General features: G+C 45.8%; 1 protein-coding gene across 1 annotated transcript; it reads right to left on the bottom strand.

The window, feature by feature from the left end:
- Positions 1–482: 482 nt before the first annotated feature.
- Positions 483–11,994, bottom strand: flad1 (flavin adenine dinucleotide synthetase 1). Its single transcript, XM_061217208.1, has 8 exons — positions 11,855–11,994; positions 10,798–10,976; positions 8,435–9,194; positions 7,750–7,897; positions 4,727–4,825; positions 2,397–2,586; positions 1,395–1,468; positions 483–801 (listed from the first exon to the last, which is right to left on the bottom strand). The coding sequence occupies exons 2-8, from the start codon at positions 10,960–10,962 to the stop codon at positions 666–668; spliced, it is 1,572 nt and encodes a 523-aa protein (XP_061073192.1). The 5' UTR covers positions 10,963–10,976; positions 11,855–11,994; the 3' UTR covers positions 483–665.
- Between the last annotated feature and the right edge of the window lie 5,483 nt (positions 11,995–17,477).

The following is a 17,477-nucleotide window of genomic DNA, read 5'->3' as shown; positions in this document are numbered from 1 at the left end:
GCCATTGCTTGAGTCACACAGTGATTGACAGGAGAGGCAATATGACTGCTGAAACGCAGGTTTGATCCACTTCATCTTTTATCGGGTGGGGATTAGACACAAACGGCTCCGAGGCCGTGAAATATAATAAATGTAGGCCATCTTATCGAAGTCCCGTGTCTGCAGCCTCATTAAAAATGTGTGCGAGTGAGTCATACCGAGCTCTGAAAGCAGTTCTGTACAAACAGGCCTTCAGGGAACAAAACCTGGAATGACTCCAGCCATTTTGCAATGGCAATCTCGCTACCATTCCACCCCCTAGCCCCTGTTTGCAAACGCATCATTTGCAAACAAACCAAAAAAAAAAGGAAAAAAAATCTAAAACTGGCCTCCAGTTATTTTTTTCCAAATAAATAAAAAACGTGATCCACATGCACCCGATTTCCGGTGAGTGAGCGCTCTCTTAGCAGTACTTTCCAGCCCCCCCCCCACCCCCCTTTTCAGATCTGAGGCCACTGCTTCCCCCCGTTTATGACCTGTCTGTTTAATCTCAGTAATTTCTCCGATCCCTCCTTGACATGATTCCTTCCATAGCCTGCTCTCCTCAGCCTGCTCTCCTCAGCCTATGACGGGTTCATATGCACGGCGGGGCGGGTGGGTTATGCAGTAGGGCATCGCCGGTGACGTCACTCCCTGGAATTACGCTCTTCCTCCTCATTCACCAGGTGATAGGCTGGCTTGTAGCGGGTCACGCCCCTGCCGTCCACCGCCTGTAGAGCGGGGTTCCTGGTGGTGTTGTCCATGCTGCCCAGGGAGGTGTAGCTGCAAGGACACAGGAAGTGGGACACAGGAAGTCAAAGCCGAGAGCCCAGCACTGACTGACAGGTGGGGGGGAGACATCAGAGGAAAAATCCGCAGAATAGGACGAGAATGAGTGGCAGAAAAGAGGGGAGTAACTGAGTGAGAAACACGCTTTCACACCACACATAAAGTTGTCACACTGCAAAAAAAGATCTGTTTTAACAAGGGTTTTGTTCTTGTAATTTGACTGAAAATAGTTTTGTTTTATTTTTAAAAGAAGAAAATAGTAACTTTTTGCTTCGACAAGTGAAAGTGTCTTACCCCGTTGGCAAATCGTGAAACGAGTAGAACAGTCTCACCGCATTGGCAATCGTTTTTTGAGCCTGAATATCAGACTAAAAACACTCGTTAAGATTGACGTAATTATTGGTTTTTGCGGCGCAGAGTTGCCTTTCCGCACTACCTGGAGACGTTTGCGATCATCTGATGTGAAAGGGGCGTGAGACCCGTGACCTAACCTCTAGCTCTGCTGTTGGGTTTCCTAACTTCTGCTTTGGCAAACCCCGTCCGCTGCATACCTCAGCTGCATACTACAAGAGAAGCATCATCCTCACCCTTTGTCATACAGGATGCAGTACGGCACATAGAGGGTCCTTAGGAACGACCAGATGTCATGATATGTCCAGTCCTTGAAGAGAAAGGAGACCATTAATATGTTTCAAGTGTAAAATGGCAGCAATATAAAGGCTCAAACAAGAAAGCTCCAGGCAACCCTCGAGCCAAAAATGATGCCTGCATCCCTGATTGGCTCTATTATCCACTCAGAGGCTCTTGTGAATGATAACAGTGAAAATTAATGTTGCTGATTATGCATCAGTACTTTAAATTATGATGGGAACGTAATCACTTTACTCCTGTGGAGGAGCACCATCATTTGATTTCAGGTTTGAGATGTTCTCCCATTAATTAATTTTATTCATTTTCGTTTCATCTTAAATTACTCGTACCAAACTGGAAGTGACACCTGGCCAGTTACCGGGTAAATAAATTGCATGTTTCCATTTCCGTGCTTGTGGCGCTCTGAGGAATGTTTGTTAAGTTCTTTTTCCAGTTTTGCTGTTTGTGTGTGTATGCCTCAACCTGTTAAGGCATTCTACCAGTGTGCAGACGCAGCAGAATTGTGCTGTCCGATCCGGAATGTTCCGTTGCTGACCGTAGCCGCAGGGCATCAGCCAGGGAGGGAGGGTTTAGATCAGTAGTCCCCCCCCCTGGCCCCTGGGCACCAGCGACGCACTCTAGTCGGCCAGTGGCCAGTGCCGGTGCCATACCAGCCTGTCTACGGTAGCTCTGCATGGAGTATACTCCCTAAAATAAACCCTACACAGCTCGGCTGAGTACACTACTACTGATTGAAGAGAGGCACAGTCCGGCAGTGGATCGAATAAACAATAAGCCCGAAAATGCAATTACAGTACATACTTCAAATAGTGAGAATAAAGAAAGAATGTGGGTGGAATTAAACCAGTTTAAAAACCCTACGCCAAGCACGAAGTGGTGTGAACTGAAGCTAAGTACCCCTAATCCAGGAGGGGGGCGGCACACGGGCGGGGCCTCACCAGCAGGGGGTTGACCCTCATGTACTCAGGCCAGCCCGGGTCGGTGGGGCACAGGGGCGTGAGGGTGTGGGAGTACGGGTCGCTGTGCCTGGTGCCCATGAGCACCGCCCTCAGCTCAGGCCGCCGCTCCTGCACCTCGCTCAGGGCCTGCCGGATGCTGCCCTCCACGGAGAACAGGTCCAGGTCGTACCTGCGGGAACGGAGGAGTGCCAGTGAGCCCCGTCAGGGCCCGGCGGGGCACCGAGCCCAAAATTATCCCCAGTTTCTGCAGAGTGAAACATCTCGTGTACAAACAAGCAAGCCCCTGGACACAAAGCCAGACAGCGGTATTGCAGCCTCATTACCCCCAATCCATCTATTTTAATGCTGAACACCAAGCAGAAAGCCAATGGGGAACACTTTCTAAGTCCCTGGTAGGCCTCCAAGTTTTTGGGAGATCGAACCTCGGACCGTTTGGGGCCGCAGCAGATCACACTAATCACAAGCGCCAAAGCGGGGCACCCCGCTCACCCACATCCGCACTGGGGGGGGCAAGCGGTGACGCTAGCCGGTTAACTACTCTGTTGCTAAATGCTGCCCTCCGCAGTACAGCGCTGTAAATCACGCCTATTTATGAAGGAGCCAGACAGCCGTGCCAAATACCGTCCTCCCCTGGGAGCGCAGGGGAGATGCTGCTGCCGAATCCTGCCCTTCACTCAGAAGGGCTCTAAATAATAACGGCAGGCTCTGCCGTGACTTACATCACAGCGCAGCCAGAACATGATTACGCTTCCCCGCTCTTTCCCCCCAGCTGTTAATCACATCTGGAGCGCGGGCAGACTCTAAAACACGCAAGAAAACAGACAGAGTAATCCTCACACCTGTGGTTGCGCAGTCTCTGATTAGAGCAACGTTAATCCCTTAAGTCCTTGTTACAGGGAAGTAATTTACACGCACGGGGAAAAAAACGCATACACAGGTCGGGCGCGACGCTATAGCGTACACTGACATAGCTACAGTACATGATGCAGTGCAGGAAACCATTCAACAACCAATCATTTGAGTGACGCCCTGTCACCTACAAGACATCACGTTGTTACATGCGTATGAAATGTCAAAAGTTACAAGCATGGAGGTAGTTCTGTGGGCAAGACATAAAAACAAAAATGGCTGTCTGGCTGGACCAGGCTGAGGCTTACGTTTAGGGGGAAAGTACCGGCGCTACGTGCTGTGGCTTTGTCGCACGTAATGGAAGCTGGCGAGCGCTAGCGAGAGGAAAAACCCAGAACAGGGGCGGTCGGTAGCCGTCGTCTCCAACTCATTACTATGCGACAAAGCACCTGCAGCGTGATTGGACGCCGCCTAAAATTAGCATAACGCAGCGCCGGGGTCGGTGGGGCGCGTCCCGACGCGGCGGAAAGCGTGTTTCCTAACGGACCGGCGCGGCTCTCACACAGCGGTCTGGGCCGACGGGATTACGCGCTACACGCGGCCCCCGGCGCAAGGCTACGTGTGGCGTAGGCCCCTACTCCTCTGACCTTCACACGTTGGGCCCTCCCACTCTCCCCTAATTGAAGGGCCGGCCGGCGCGACGGCCAGCACGCAGCCAACGGGGCGACTCGGGGGGACACGCTGACAGGGTGAATAATGGCCGCCGCGATGCCCTTGCTTACCAATCATTAGGCGGCGAGGTGGGGCTTCAACTGGCACCAAAAAAACCTGCACTTTTCAAAATGAAAAAGAAAATTGACGTGAACTCCCAGGAAAAACCGACCCTGGCGAGACAGTAAACATCAGTACCTACTCAAGCTAAAGGGCGGCTAAAAGGACACGAGACTTACTCCACATTTCTGTCCTTCAATCATACCGACTCCTCGGTCCTGCTTGTGCTAACATCACGGCTAATGTGAATACATACACACTTTGACAGCAGTGGAAAGATCACCAAAGAAAAAACGGTGATAATGGAATTTAAAACAGTTAGAATACTAATTTTCCCTGCAACATTTACATATTCATATCCATACAACTATAGAGCCCTGGTGCATAAGAGCTTGTTTCTTTTCAAATCTTATTTTCGTCAGAACAACTGACCGATTGTGTTCACTCTCACCCGCATGCCCAAGCGGGACACTGCTTTCCATCTTTACATAAGCTACATTTCATATACACAGTCTGGAGGAAGTGGGACATAACTGGAATGGCTGTATTTATTGGCCAGTACCCACCAGTGCACCCACTGCAGTGGACAGGATGAGCACTACCGTATCAGTGCAGGTGTGACATTACAGCCAGGGCAGGAGTGACTGAGGCAATGCACAGAAAGGGTAGGAGACAGACAAATGACTAACCTCTTTATGGTGTCCTGCAGGAATCTCTCCATCTCGGGAAAGGGAGAGACGATTCGAATGTAAAGTGCCTTGACACGGTCTTTACCCTCCGGGTACCTCCTGAGAGGGAGAGAGTGGAGTTTTAACAAGTGGCTTTTATGATTCTGCTCAATAGCGCGGTCGTTAAAAGCGCTGCAGGCCCTAAAGCCGGGACGTCCCAGGGTGGGGGCCGAGGTCTGTCATTAGCTAACCATGCCTGGGAGTGTGCTGGGGTGGGTTTAAATCAGCCAGGCTACTGCAGCCTTTCCGCCTCCAGTTAAAACACCCGGGGCAGCTCATTGGGCAAGGCACCTCTCAGGGTAGGGGAGGGGTCCTCGTCCTCCTCGCTCTCTAGCGCCCCCTGCTGGCGGGCAGAGGAGCGCTTCTTAAAGCTGCGTATGGAAGGTCTTTGTCTGACTCTACTCTGTGCCAGCTTAGCTGTAGTCTGCGGTGCGAAAAGAAGCAGGCTGGCGACACCACGTGTTTTGAAGGAGAACCGCGGGTGTGTACCCCCAAACTGGCAGTGTGGTTCGTGCTGGAAGGTGGCTGCAGTAACAGACGGCTGGCCATTCCACATTAGGGCTCAGCCCCCGTTGGGTGCCAATTTCTGTTCCAAATAATTAATACCTGGGACTACCGGGCTACTAATTGCAATCAGTGAGATATAAATAAATCAGTCCTCCAGTGCTAGCCTGCTCCTGCAGTACTGTGTGGTCGTCAGTTGTACTGAAGGAGTACTTGTACATATGTTGCATCACTCCTTACTGGTGGAGGTAACACCACTATAAATCAACAGCCAAAAGTTCCAAACTAGAGAGGGGCAGTTTATTCAAATCTAACTTTGAACAGATTGCCCCCTGATTTGGATCTAGCACTGAATCTGCATTCATCAAAAAAGTCAGGTTTTTATTCATCAATGATCATAGAAGATGAATAACATGTCAGATCTTTTTGTAGATCTCTGATCTCTGCTGAACGAGTGACAGCCTTTTCTGCTTCTCAGGTCCCTTCATGTGAATCTCTGATGAGACCTCAAAGAAATCTCGCCCCAGAAAAAACAAAGATTGTAAAACCGCTAAAAACAGACACAAAGAACAGCCATCATCAAAAAGAAACACACGCAAACACACAAAACAAAAAAGAGAAGAAAATAATAATAATAATAATAATAATAATAATAATAATAATAATAGAAAAACCAACAAAGAAAAAGACAAAACAAAAAGTGCACATAGTGGTGTGAAAAAGTGTTTGCCCCCTTCCTGATTTCTTTTTTTTTTTTTTTTTTTTACATGTTTGTCACACTTAAATGTTTCAGATCATCAAACAAATTTTAATATTAGTCAAAGACAACACAAGTAAACACAAAATGCAGTTTTTATTATTTAGGGAGAAAAAAAATCCAAACCTACATGGCCCTGTGTGAAAAAGTGATTGCCCCCTAAACCTAATAACTGGTTGGGCCACCTTTAGCAGCAACAACTGCAATCAAACGTTTGCGATAACTTGCAATGAGTCTCTTACAGCGCTGTGGAGGAATTTTGACCCACTCATCTTTGCAGAATTGTTGTAATTCAGCCACATTGGAGGGTTTTCGAGCATGAACCGCCTTTTTAAGGTCATGCCACAGCATCTCAATAGGATTCAGGTCAGGACTTTGACTAGGCCACTCCAAAGTCTTCATTTTGTTTTTCTTCAGCCATTCAGAGGTGGACTTGCTGGTGTGTTTTGGATCATTGTCCTGCTGCAGAACCCAAGTTCGTTTCAGCTTGAGGTCACGAACAGATGGCCGGACATTCTCCTTCAGGATTTTTTTGGTAGACAGCAGAATTCATGGTTCCATTTATCACAGCAAGTCTTCCAGGTTCGGAAGCAGCAAAACAGCCCCAGACCATCACACTACCACCACCATATTTTACTGTTGGTATGATGTTCTTTTTCTGAAATGCGGTGTTACTTTTACACCAGATGTAATGGGACACACACCTTCCAAAAAGTTCAACTTTTGTCTCGTCAGACCACAGAGTATTTTCTCAAAAGTCTTGGGGAACATCAAAATGTTTTCTGGCAAAATTGAGACGAGCCTTAATGTTCTTTTTGCTCAGCAGTGGTTTTCGTCTTGGAACTCTGCCATGCAGGCCATTTTTGCCCAGTCTCTTTCTTATGGTGGAGTCATGAACACTGACCTTAACTGAGGCAAGTGAGGCCTGCAGTTCTTTGGTTGTTGTTCTGGGGTCTTTTGTGACCTCTTGGATGAGTCGTCGCTGCGCTCTTGGGGTAATTTTGGTCGGCCGGCCACTCCTGGGAAGGTTCACCACTGTTCCATGTTTTCGGCATTTGTGGATAATGGCTCTCACTGTGGTTCGCTGGAGTCCCAAAGCTTTAGAAATGGCTTTATAACCTTTTCCAGACTGATAGATCGCAATTACTTTCTTTCTCATTTGTTCCTGAATTTCTTTAGATCTCCGCATGATGTCACTTTGTCAGGCAGGTCCAATTTAAGCGATTTCTTGATTGAGAACAGGTGTGGCAGTAATCAGGCCTGGGTGTGGCTAGAGAAATTGAACTCAGGTTTGATAAACCACAGTTAAGTTATGTTTTAACAGGGGGGGCAATCACTTTTTCACACAGGGCCATGTAGGTTTGGATTTTTTTTCTCCCTTAATAATTAAAACCTTCATTTAAAAACTGCATTTTGTGTTTACTTGTGTTGTCTTTGACTAATATTTAAATTTGTTTGATGATCTGAAACATTTAAGTGTGACAAACATGCAAAAAAATAAGAAATCAGGAAGGGGGCAAACACTTTTTCACACCACTGTAGATCTGACCAAACAGGGCAGAGAGAGAGAGAGAGAGAGAGAGGGAGAGGGAGAGGGAGAGGGAGAAGGAGAGGGAGAGAGAGAGGGAGAGGGAGAGGGAGAGAGGTTTGATACCAGCTGCAGTAAACCACTGTATGAAGACTCGCTAGCAGCACAGGCAGGCAGGTAATGTCTCCTCCTCACCTCTTCAGAGCAGCGTAGTACAGGTGCAGTAGGGCTGTGCAGTCCTTTCCCCCATTGAAGCCCACACAGATCTCTCCTGCAGAGTACCGGTCCAAGGCCGTCTCAATGGTCCTCAGCGCCGACGCAACTTTCTCCCCCACTGGGGTGCCTATGGGAAATGGAGTCCCAGTGAGGATATTCTGCTCACCCATCTTTACCTTTAATCCTGTGCATTTTCCTGTTCTGCCAGCTTTTATTTCTCACACCTCTGTATTCCCACTGACTATTTTAAAACATTCATTTTAGGGAGAATGTTCCTAAACATTCCTCCCTTTATCTCCCCTGTACTCCACTGCCCTGTCCTGTCTGTCACCCCTGTACCTCAGTGCCCTGTCCTGTTTGTCACCCCTGTACCCCAGTGCCCTGTCCCGTCTGTCACCCCTATACCCCAGTGCCCTGTCCTGTCTGTCACCCCTATACCCCAGTGCCCTGTCCCGTCTGCCACCCCTGTACCCCAGTGCCCTGTCCCGTCTGTCACCCATATACCCCAGTGCCCTGTCCCGTCTGCCACCCCTGTACCCCACTGCCCGTCCCGTCTCATTTACCGCCGTTCCCCACTGCCCTGTCCCATCTGTCACCCCTGTACTCCAGTGTCCTGTAACGTCTGTCACCCCTGTACCCCAGTGCTCTGTCCCGTCTCTCTTACCGCTGTTCCCCAGTGCGTACACCTCCGCGGTGGCGAGGGACACCGGGTCGGTCACCAGGGGAACCACGCTCCCCTTGGGCAGCTCGTCCAGCAGCTGGCTCCGGGCACGCTCCACCTCCTCTGCGCTGTTGGAGTCCAGCACCAGCCGCACACGGTGGTAGTTACTCAGCCAGTCCGGGTACGAGCCCAGAGACACCCTCTTCCCCCAGCCGGCCTGGAGGCGCGTCAGCACGGGCGCGATGGCAGCCTCGTCAGCGTCCACAAACACCTCCTGCGTGTGGAAGGTGGTCCCGGAGCCGGCGAACAGGTGCGAGAGTCCACTGAACGCGCGCTCCAGGAGGGACGGGATCCCGGGGAAGATGTAGACGTTACGCACGCTGACCAGAGGGTAGCGCAGCAGCTGCCCCGTCTGGGGGTCCGTCCCGTAGTTCAGCTTGGAGGACACGGGCACCATGGCTAGCTTCATGGCAGCGCTCTCCGTGTCCACCGCGCCGAAGAACTCCTTCACCAGCTGGGCCAGCTCCGGGTGCGGGTACAGCTGCTCGCCGAAGGCCAGCGCCACGCTCTCGAAGGTCACGTCGTCGTGGGTGGGGCCGATGCCCCCCGAGGTGATCAGGTGGGTGTAGAGGGAGGACAGGGACTGAACCTCTTTGGCGATCAGGTCCTGCTGGTCCGGCACCACCGTGATGCGCTGCACGCAAACGCCCAGCTTACGGAGAGCTCGGCACAGGAAGGCACTGTTCGTGTCCTGGGTGTGTCCCTGAGAGAGAGAGGGAGGGAGAGAGAGAGAGAGAGGGAGGGAGAGGGAGAGTTGGGAGAGAGAGAGACAACAAGAGAAAGGGGGGGAGAGAGAGAGAGAGAGAACAGAGAGGATAAAGAATTAGAAGCAGTCGCCAAGATTTAAGATCTGACTGAAGGTCAAGGTTACAGCAGAGATGTAATAAGAGCTGACTTGTGATGGGTTAAAATGAAAGTAAAATAGTCAGGCTGGTTCTATAAAGAAAGAAAGAAAAGTGGAGATAAAACCTTAGCATTCATCCAGCAGATGATCTTAATCTATGGCAAATTACAGTTAAGCACACAGTATTTAAATTCATGTTAGTCTTTAAAGGTATTACAGGTCCAAATACACCCCATGCTGAAACCGTCATTAATCCCCCCCCCCCCCCCCCCCCCCCCCATACTGTTTTTTTCAATGATAAGCAGCAAATCAGCTCTATGATGGTGCAGTGACAGCTGTCTGAAAATCCAGATAAAAATCACCAGCATGACATCTGAAATTTGTGAAACCCATTTACACCCCGCCATATGTTACATTCTCAGTTTGGTTCACAGTAGATCTTCAATTGTTTGCAAAACACCTAAGACAGACACAATAAATGTTGCGCTTAATGTAATCTCGGTATTAGTAAACTTCGGACTTAAATACAGAAGATTTTCAGGTGAAGGCCACAGCTGCCACAAGCTAGATAATCTGCATTCATTTAAGTGTTTCCTAGAGAGCTTTCTAGTCAAGCTACTGCACCTTGACTATATTCCGCGCATGCCTTAACTGAAAAAAATAATAAAATCGATAATCTCCTTCATGCATTATTTTTGTTGAGATCAAAGCAATTATTAGACAAAGACTAACCACACGCCACTTTTGCACTGCCCCACCCAATCCCTCCTCCAACCCACCTGATCTCCATTTGACATTCAGAAAATGAGCCAATCTCATTGCCAAAACCCATCATATCAAACATTGTCACTTGCAGCATAGATATACTGTATCATACACGATATGATTCAATGTATTTCATGACTGCATGTGGACACCAAAAGCAAATACATTGTCAATTCCACAGAACATAAAATTTCTGTATGACATGAATCACTGAACTTACACGCATGAAATATGGCTAATTTACATTCATGCGTTCTGTAAATGAAACTGTAACTGCTGTGATGAGCTAACATCAAGCCATACATAAAAGCCATAAAATCATTTGAAAGAATTTCTCAAGTCTTGACATTTCATGTTCTAGTTACATTACATTACATTATTGGCATTTGGCAGACGCTCTTATCCAGAGCGACGTACAACAAAGTGCATACCCATAACCAGGGATAAGTGTGCTGAAACACCCTAGAGGGAAGTACAATTTCAACTGCTACCTGTACAACAAAGATAAGGACGAGGGCCTTTTTTTTTTTTTTTTGAGAACAAAGAAACAAACAAACAGGGCAGTATACCATACTACCATACAGTAGTTGTATGGTTTGATCAAACGGAAGTTAATCCACTGATCTCATTCCACTAATTGCAGCAGATTACTTTATTTTATGGACTTCCCATCATAAAAAGCAGGTTTCCTCCTCACCTTCAGTATCTCATCGCCAATAATAAGGATCGCAGCAGTGACAGCGTCCCCATCACACTTGGAGGCGGTACTGCACTGATTGGTTTGGGACATAGCAGTGACCTGGGCTCCCAGTCGCCAGACACGCTTTGCTGCTCTGCTCAGTTTAGGCAAGGCCTGCAGCATTCAAGCCAGCTGAGCTGAAAGGAGGAGAGGTAGAATACAAATCCTATGGTCAGGGTCAGAATTTGGCTACAGAGCGCGATAACGGAACGACGCGTAAACTATATTATGAAACAGTAACAGTGAGCGACCAAATAAAGTTGGAGTTTAGAGGAGACATGCCTAGCTAGCTCGCTACATTCACACGGTTACCATTCCCTATTAGGACACTTCGTAATTAAAATGAATTCAAACATAATATGAATCTTCGAAAGGGAATGTATAGAATATTTAAACAAATGTAGCTTTGTGTAGTCAGCACAGACTATTACCGAACCAGCAAGTTACGGGTTTGTCAGAAAAGAGTTAGCTAGCGCTGTGTAAGTAGCTAGCTAGCCTAAGTAACTAACTGACAGCCATTGAACTGACCAGTTAGCTAGCAACATCTAAGTCAACGATCTAGCTTTAGCTAGAGCTCACTGGAGTGTTATGAACACAGCAGATCTAACGTTATAGTACATTATTTGAATACTCAAATGTGCAGGTAGATAATGTGTCCGTTAGCTCACCTCTTATCCCAAAGTAAATAACCCACTCGCAGCAGGCTATCTATTAGACTACATATAGAATAAGCATGTATGTAATGCATGAGCAAACATGAGGACGTGTTTTAATTTCACAAGTATGGCCACTGAGTTACAGCGAGGTAAACAGCCAGCTAGCCGTCATTGCATTCGTAGCATGTCAACTCACACGAGCCATCGCCACAAAATACAATAGCGGTCTATATTTCTACCGATGTACGATAACAAATGCAAATTTTACTAGTTTTATCATTCGCATTGTCATTATTATTGTGATATAGAGGCCGGAACATGAATACGATGGGCAAGCTCACGTTAGTCTAACAATTTACCTTATTTATCTCGTACGTTCTTGTCCTGTATCACCAGTCCTAGCTGTGGCCTGTATGCCCGACGACACAAAATGACCAATCACAGCTAAAGGAGTGTCGCTGTTTAGCCACTTAGCCAATGCATTTGTGAGAAGGCGGAGTTACATATCTGTCTAGGAAGTGTGGAGTAGTGTCGCACTAAAATCTTACCGCACAACCGTAAGTGGATTTCATTGATTCCGTTTCAGAGCTGTACAATTTCACGTTCTATTAGCGATGTGTTTGGCCGGTGTTTGACAATAACATGGAAATAATAATGGGTTTTTTTTAACAGAGGCGATTAATGTAATCCTGGCAACATTAAAATTTTACAAACAACCCATCATTTCAAAATAAGTACACGTTTCAATTTCAAGGCTAAACATTATATTGTGATTTAAATAATAATAATAATAATAATAATAATAATAATAATAATAATAATAATGAAAACATTGCAGCATGTAAGAATACCCAGAACGTATTCATGTCACTTCAATGCTTACCACCAGGGGGCACTTATGTACAGACCCTCAACTCACTGAGGCACACTTGTTGATATGCATGGCTACAAGTTTACGTTTTATTTAAATGGTGACATGGAACTGAATGGAACCTGTTTTCACCATGTAACATCTGTGATGGATCAAAGTGCTGCGCATACAAGATCCCATTACTGTTTGCACCAAAGACCCCCAAAGCACTGAGATTCTCCTGGAGAGGAGGTGTTGGTACAGCCGGTGACAGGACAGTGTACTGTAAGCAAGGCTTTGTCTTCCCAGCGTTAAGTCTGGCCTAACACACTGAGCACATCCTGTACAATGTGTTACACACTTGTCTTCCGGCCAGGCGGCTCCATTTTTGGAAAGTTAGTTTCCGCACAACAACTATGAAAATATTTTTCAGGGATTTGTGCTTGGAGCTTTACCATGTGAACACACATGTACAACGCAGCACACGCCCACAGCAAATACCCAATAAGCACATACCAAAGAGTCATTTAAATGACAGTGAATTCAACTGGCATAATACGGCTGAAGATGCCAGGTGTGGTTTGAAGGTGTTGAGTGACACAGGCAGCGTATTGTGGCACTCCAGGCCCAAGGCTGAGGCAGTTTGACAGATGACTTAACAAGTATTGCCTACAGCAGGGCAATGCATAAGTAATGCTAGCCTCACCCACAGAGGGAGGGTTGAAGTTGGCAGGTTACTCTCTACGTCGCCGCACAGTAATGACAGTACTGCTCTGCCCTAGCAACTGCACTGGCTGCACAGCTCAAACTGTGGACTGCAGAGTGAAAAGACACCATGGATAGTAACTGCTGCCACACACGCCTGTGTCCTCTCAAACTGCCGCTGCCATGGCACAGGTTTATGTGGTAACTGAGATTGGGAATTCTCTACTTGCCAAACAAAGTAAAACTTGGACACAAAATTGTCTAAAAGTTTGTCCCTACATGTTTGGGTCAAGATGGCGGAAACTGTGGCCAGAAGTCCTGCAAGAGTAACACGTATAGCCATACTATCAGTCATGGAGGGAGGGTTTGAGTCAGGAGAATTACCTCGTATCATTAGTTTTGTCAGTTGGGTGCCTGCAGTCTGTCCTCTCCGGCATGGAATCTCATCCAGAGAAATGACTAATGAGCCAGTGGACTGCAGAGTGAAACACAGAGGGATGTCTGGGCTCCCCCAAATTGATGGAAGATGTTGCAGTAACGGGACATGCCATTTTTTCTTCTTAAATTTTGATTTTAAAAATAGCTTCAAAATGTTATATATCACTGAAAATCATTATAACGATTAATTTGTCACAATTTAATATTGTAAATATTATAGTAAATAATAATATAGTAAATGTTTAAATACTTTGCATGGATTGGGTTCTGCTTAGTGGTGTCTGTGACTTTGTCCAGGATGAATGTGAGCGGCCAACAGTGGCTTATAATGAACTCTTATGACCCCTTTTATCAAATTTAATTAAATAAAACTTCAATATCTTTAAACTGCCCTTCTGCATAAACAGTCTATTTTCATGAAGAGCCACATCCTAAAGAAATAGCACACAATCTGCAACGCCAGTGTGTGTTGGATGGGCCATTCAGCTGTTTGTGTTTTCTTATCATCAGTGATTTTACTGCAGGTATATTCCGTTCTATTGACTATTTACACTAAAGTATAAAGGGGATCAACCCCCACGTGACATGAACTTCAAAGCAGCTACGTCGTCTGAAGCCTACGTATGGGGCTTCGCAGACGCCGGTGTGCTCTCTCATGTTTATGTGTGTTAGTTTAATTGCAGCGAGATGACTTAGCGGAGTATGAAATGCGTTGTGGCGGCATCAGTACCACTGTAACAAAAGGATCATGGATGACTAGTTGGTTTTAAAGAAATGAAACACACATACTCTATTACGTTCAGTCCATACCTACTGAATGAGTGTTTAACTGGTATGGGGAATTTATTTATTGCACAACGCGAACAGACGGCGATGTCAAGGCCACGAGTTTACAAGCCAGGTGCGGACGCCAAGCCAAATGACGTCGCTATTTGTTCACGGAAGTGGCTTTTTTTGGCCGATGCCCATGGTAGGGGGTGGGGGATCAGAGAGGAAGAAAAGGAAAGGAAAGAAGGAAAAAAGTTTTAGTACTCGACTCGCCCCCTCCCAGTAGTGTGTAGTGGCAGCGTCCTAGTTAGTTCTAACTTTCAAAAACACATTTTAAAGTAATTGCATGCAACTGAAAGGGAAAAGGGAGCTCGGAAATTAGGAAAGAAGCAAAATAAAGACAAAATAAGAATTGAAAGCGAGGGAGAGCTGGTAAGTTCTTAAGTAAATCATATAGCCAGCAGCTAGCATACTGTGGTATCTCTTTTCGACTTGACTTGGAATGTTCACTTCTGTGAGTTAGAAAACGTGTAAATGACATCTGTATAGTTTTGCAACTTTCTTATTTAGACGAATAACTTGCTTGGAAGCTATTTCATATGGACAGATTAGGATATCTTTTCATGAACTTAGTTATCCAGCAAGCCAACTAAGCACGTTTTAGCGTATGAAATATGTTGTGGCAGCTTGCTAAATATGGAGGCAGAGAGTACAGTTGGCTAGTTCGCTAGCTTAAACTGAGTTGCAAGTTACTTGACTTTTTTCCCCCTTATTATTTATCTGTATGTGATTAGATCGTTAGCTGTGAATCACTTGTGTATGAATCGTTAACGACATTTAGCCAGCGGGTTGCTTAGCTAGTCATGTAGCTAGCACTGATATGAATTATGATGAGAGGCATAATTTACGGTCTCAATCTAGCTGGCTAATCAGTACTGTTGAGCTAAATTGAGCTAGCAAGGGATAAATCCGCCTGGTAATATTAACCAAAATAACGAAATTAGCCTAGTTAACTAAAAAGTCCATATTTCGCTGCATTTAACTTTTGCCATTCATAATTGTTAAGTTTTATATGGTGCTTTAGCTTATTGTGAGGCCATTATTATTGTAACAATAATTTCAGGAATGTAATCATTTGATCAATTGTTTTATATAGCGATGTTGTTTTTCATGTTGATAGTTGGGCAAAGGGCAAAAATTTTCGAATTTACTGTAACGTCACTGGCTAATTGAATGACCGCTTGTTAGAATCGGTTTATTAGCTGTAATGACGCCACCCTTCAAGAGGAAAAGAGATGTGTATTTTGCACATCTTCATGAACAACCAGTAATAAGCCAATGTGATTGACATAGCTAACTTTATAACTACATAACGATTATATTCTATAGTATTAGTCCACCACTCAGAAGATACTGCATTCAACATTATGCTGTTTGTTTAGCATTTTTTTAAAGTTGCAATTTGCCTCCCTGAAACTAAAACTATTAATACAATGGTCTCTTTCTTTGTGTTCTCATATGATGCCGTTCACATATAAATCCACACGATGCTTTGCATATTTTAGATGTGTTACTAAAATCTAACAGTTGCATACATTGGCCCATTGATTCAGCGCATATAAATCTTAAAAGAGGCATTCCTTCTTTGGAATGCACATCATCTATCTCATTTTGGATATCACCGCTTGGTTGTCTTGAGTTACGGCCAGCTCCTGGTTTGGCACTTGCAGCAATTATGTTAATATCAGCATTCAGCAACTTTGGCAGCGTTGTTTATAAACGAGAGTAGGCGGCAAGCCTTAGCGCTGGGGAAAACAATATGCATATGAGAACAAATAATGCATTGACTGCTTTCAGGTGAGCTTCTGTTTTGACGCGGGTGATGAGCCCTCGCGGATGAGGGGAAGATCTGGTGTTGAGGAGCGCTCTGTTCCCGTCACAGCGCTCTGGTTCGCCTCCCTGAGGAGAACGGTCATTCCCTCTCTGTCTGACAGTCATGCGCGTCTGATGACTCCAAGTTTAGAATAAATGGCAGATTGCGTGTGATCTTGACTGAGTGTGCCGTTTCCCCCAGGAATCGACTGCCTGTGCTGGAATTAAGTTAGGATTGTCAGGGGCTTGAGGAAAGGATTGAGGAAAAACCCCTAAATGCTCCTGGCGAGCTGGTTGGTGCCTTGCATGGCAGCCAATCGCCGTTGGTGTGTGAGTGTGTGTATGAAGAAGAATCAATTGTACAGCACTTTGGATAAAGGCGCTATGTAAATGCCAACCATTTAGGATGAAATTAAATCCATTTTATTTTTGCTGTTTTTTATTTTTATTTTTCAGACTGGCGTTCGTTGAACTGCGTTTGATATTTGTAGTCTTCCATAAGTCTGTAACGCTTGTATTCTGCACAAACCCCTTAGACAAGTACAGTGCATGACTGTTCTGTTTAACAATAGTAATGGCTGGGTTTCAGAAATGCCGGTGAGAGTGCACGCGCACTGCACTCTGGGTTGTTGGGGTCTGGATGAGGTCTACTGTAGTTATTTTTGTTGACCAAAGATTTATGACTTTACCACAACACATTTTCAATAATGGAAAGTGTCAGCAACAGTCCCATTTATCAGAATGAAAACCTTTCAGAAAAGTAGAGGCCTGGCCTGTTTCCACGTCTTTTCACTTTCAGTTTTTCTGCTGACTCTAAAACAAGGGCCATTGTGATATTTCAGAGTGGATAATTGACACAGTGATGATGATTCTCTGTCTGTGGTGTGTATTGACAGAAATAAACTGCTGTTCAACTGTGGTTCACTTTGAGCAGAATGGCTGGGGTACTTATCCCACTACTTGTGCAAGCAGTGGCAGTTTAAATGCTGGCAATGGGAGCTAGACAGATGGCAGTCTGTCTTGACGTCTACACAGGAAATATTTGGCAATTTTACAGTTTTACCTTGGTGAGCCATCAGCACACAATTTATCTTGTCGACCAAAGATAAACTAAATGGTTAAGCAGACATGTCTCAAAGAATAGAAATGTACCAATTTGTATATAATATATTATATACACGTAAGTCTAGATTGTCTGCCATACATTATTAAAGATTATGGATATGGCTCCATCTTCCCTGATTGGCTGGGCCCGGTGATTGGCAGCAGCGCGCTGTGAGAGGAGATTGAATGGAAGGCAGAACAGGAGCAGTGCCAGCTCTTTGGTTTGTGGTTCTTGTCAGAGCGGT

This window comes from Conger conger, chromosome 1 (assembly GCF_963514075.1).
Source record: "Conger conger chromosome 1, fConCon1.1, whole genome shotgun sequence".
In the NCBI taxonomy this organism is placed as follows: Eukaryota; Metazoa; Chordata; class Actinopteri; order Anguilliformes; family Congridae; genus Conger; species Conger conger.
Note: the sequence above shows the minus strand (reverse complement) of the source record. Positions and strands in the feature narration are given on the sequence as shown.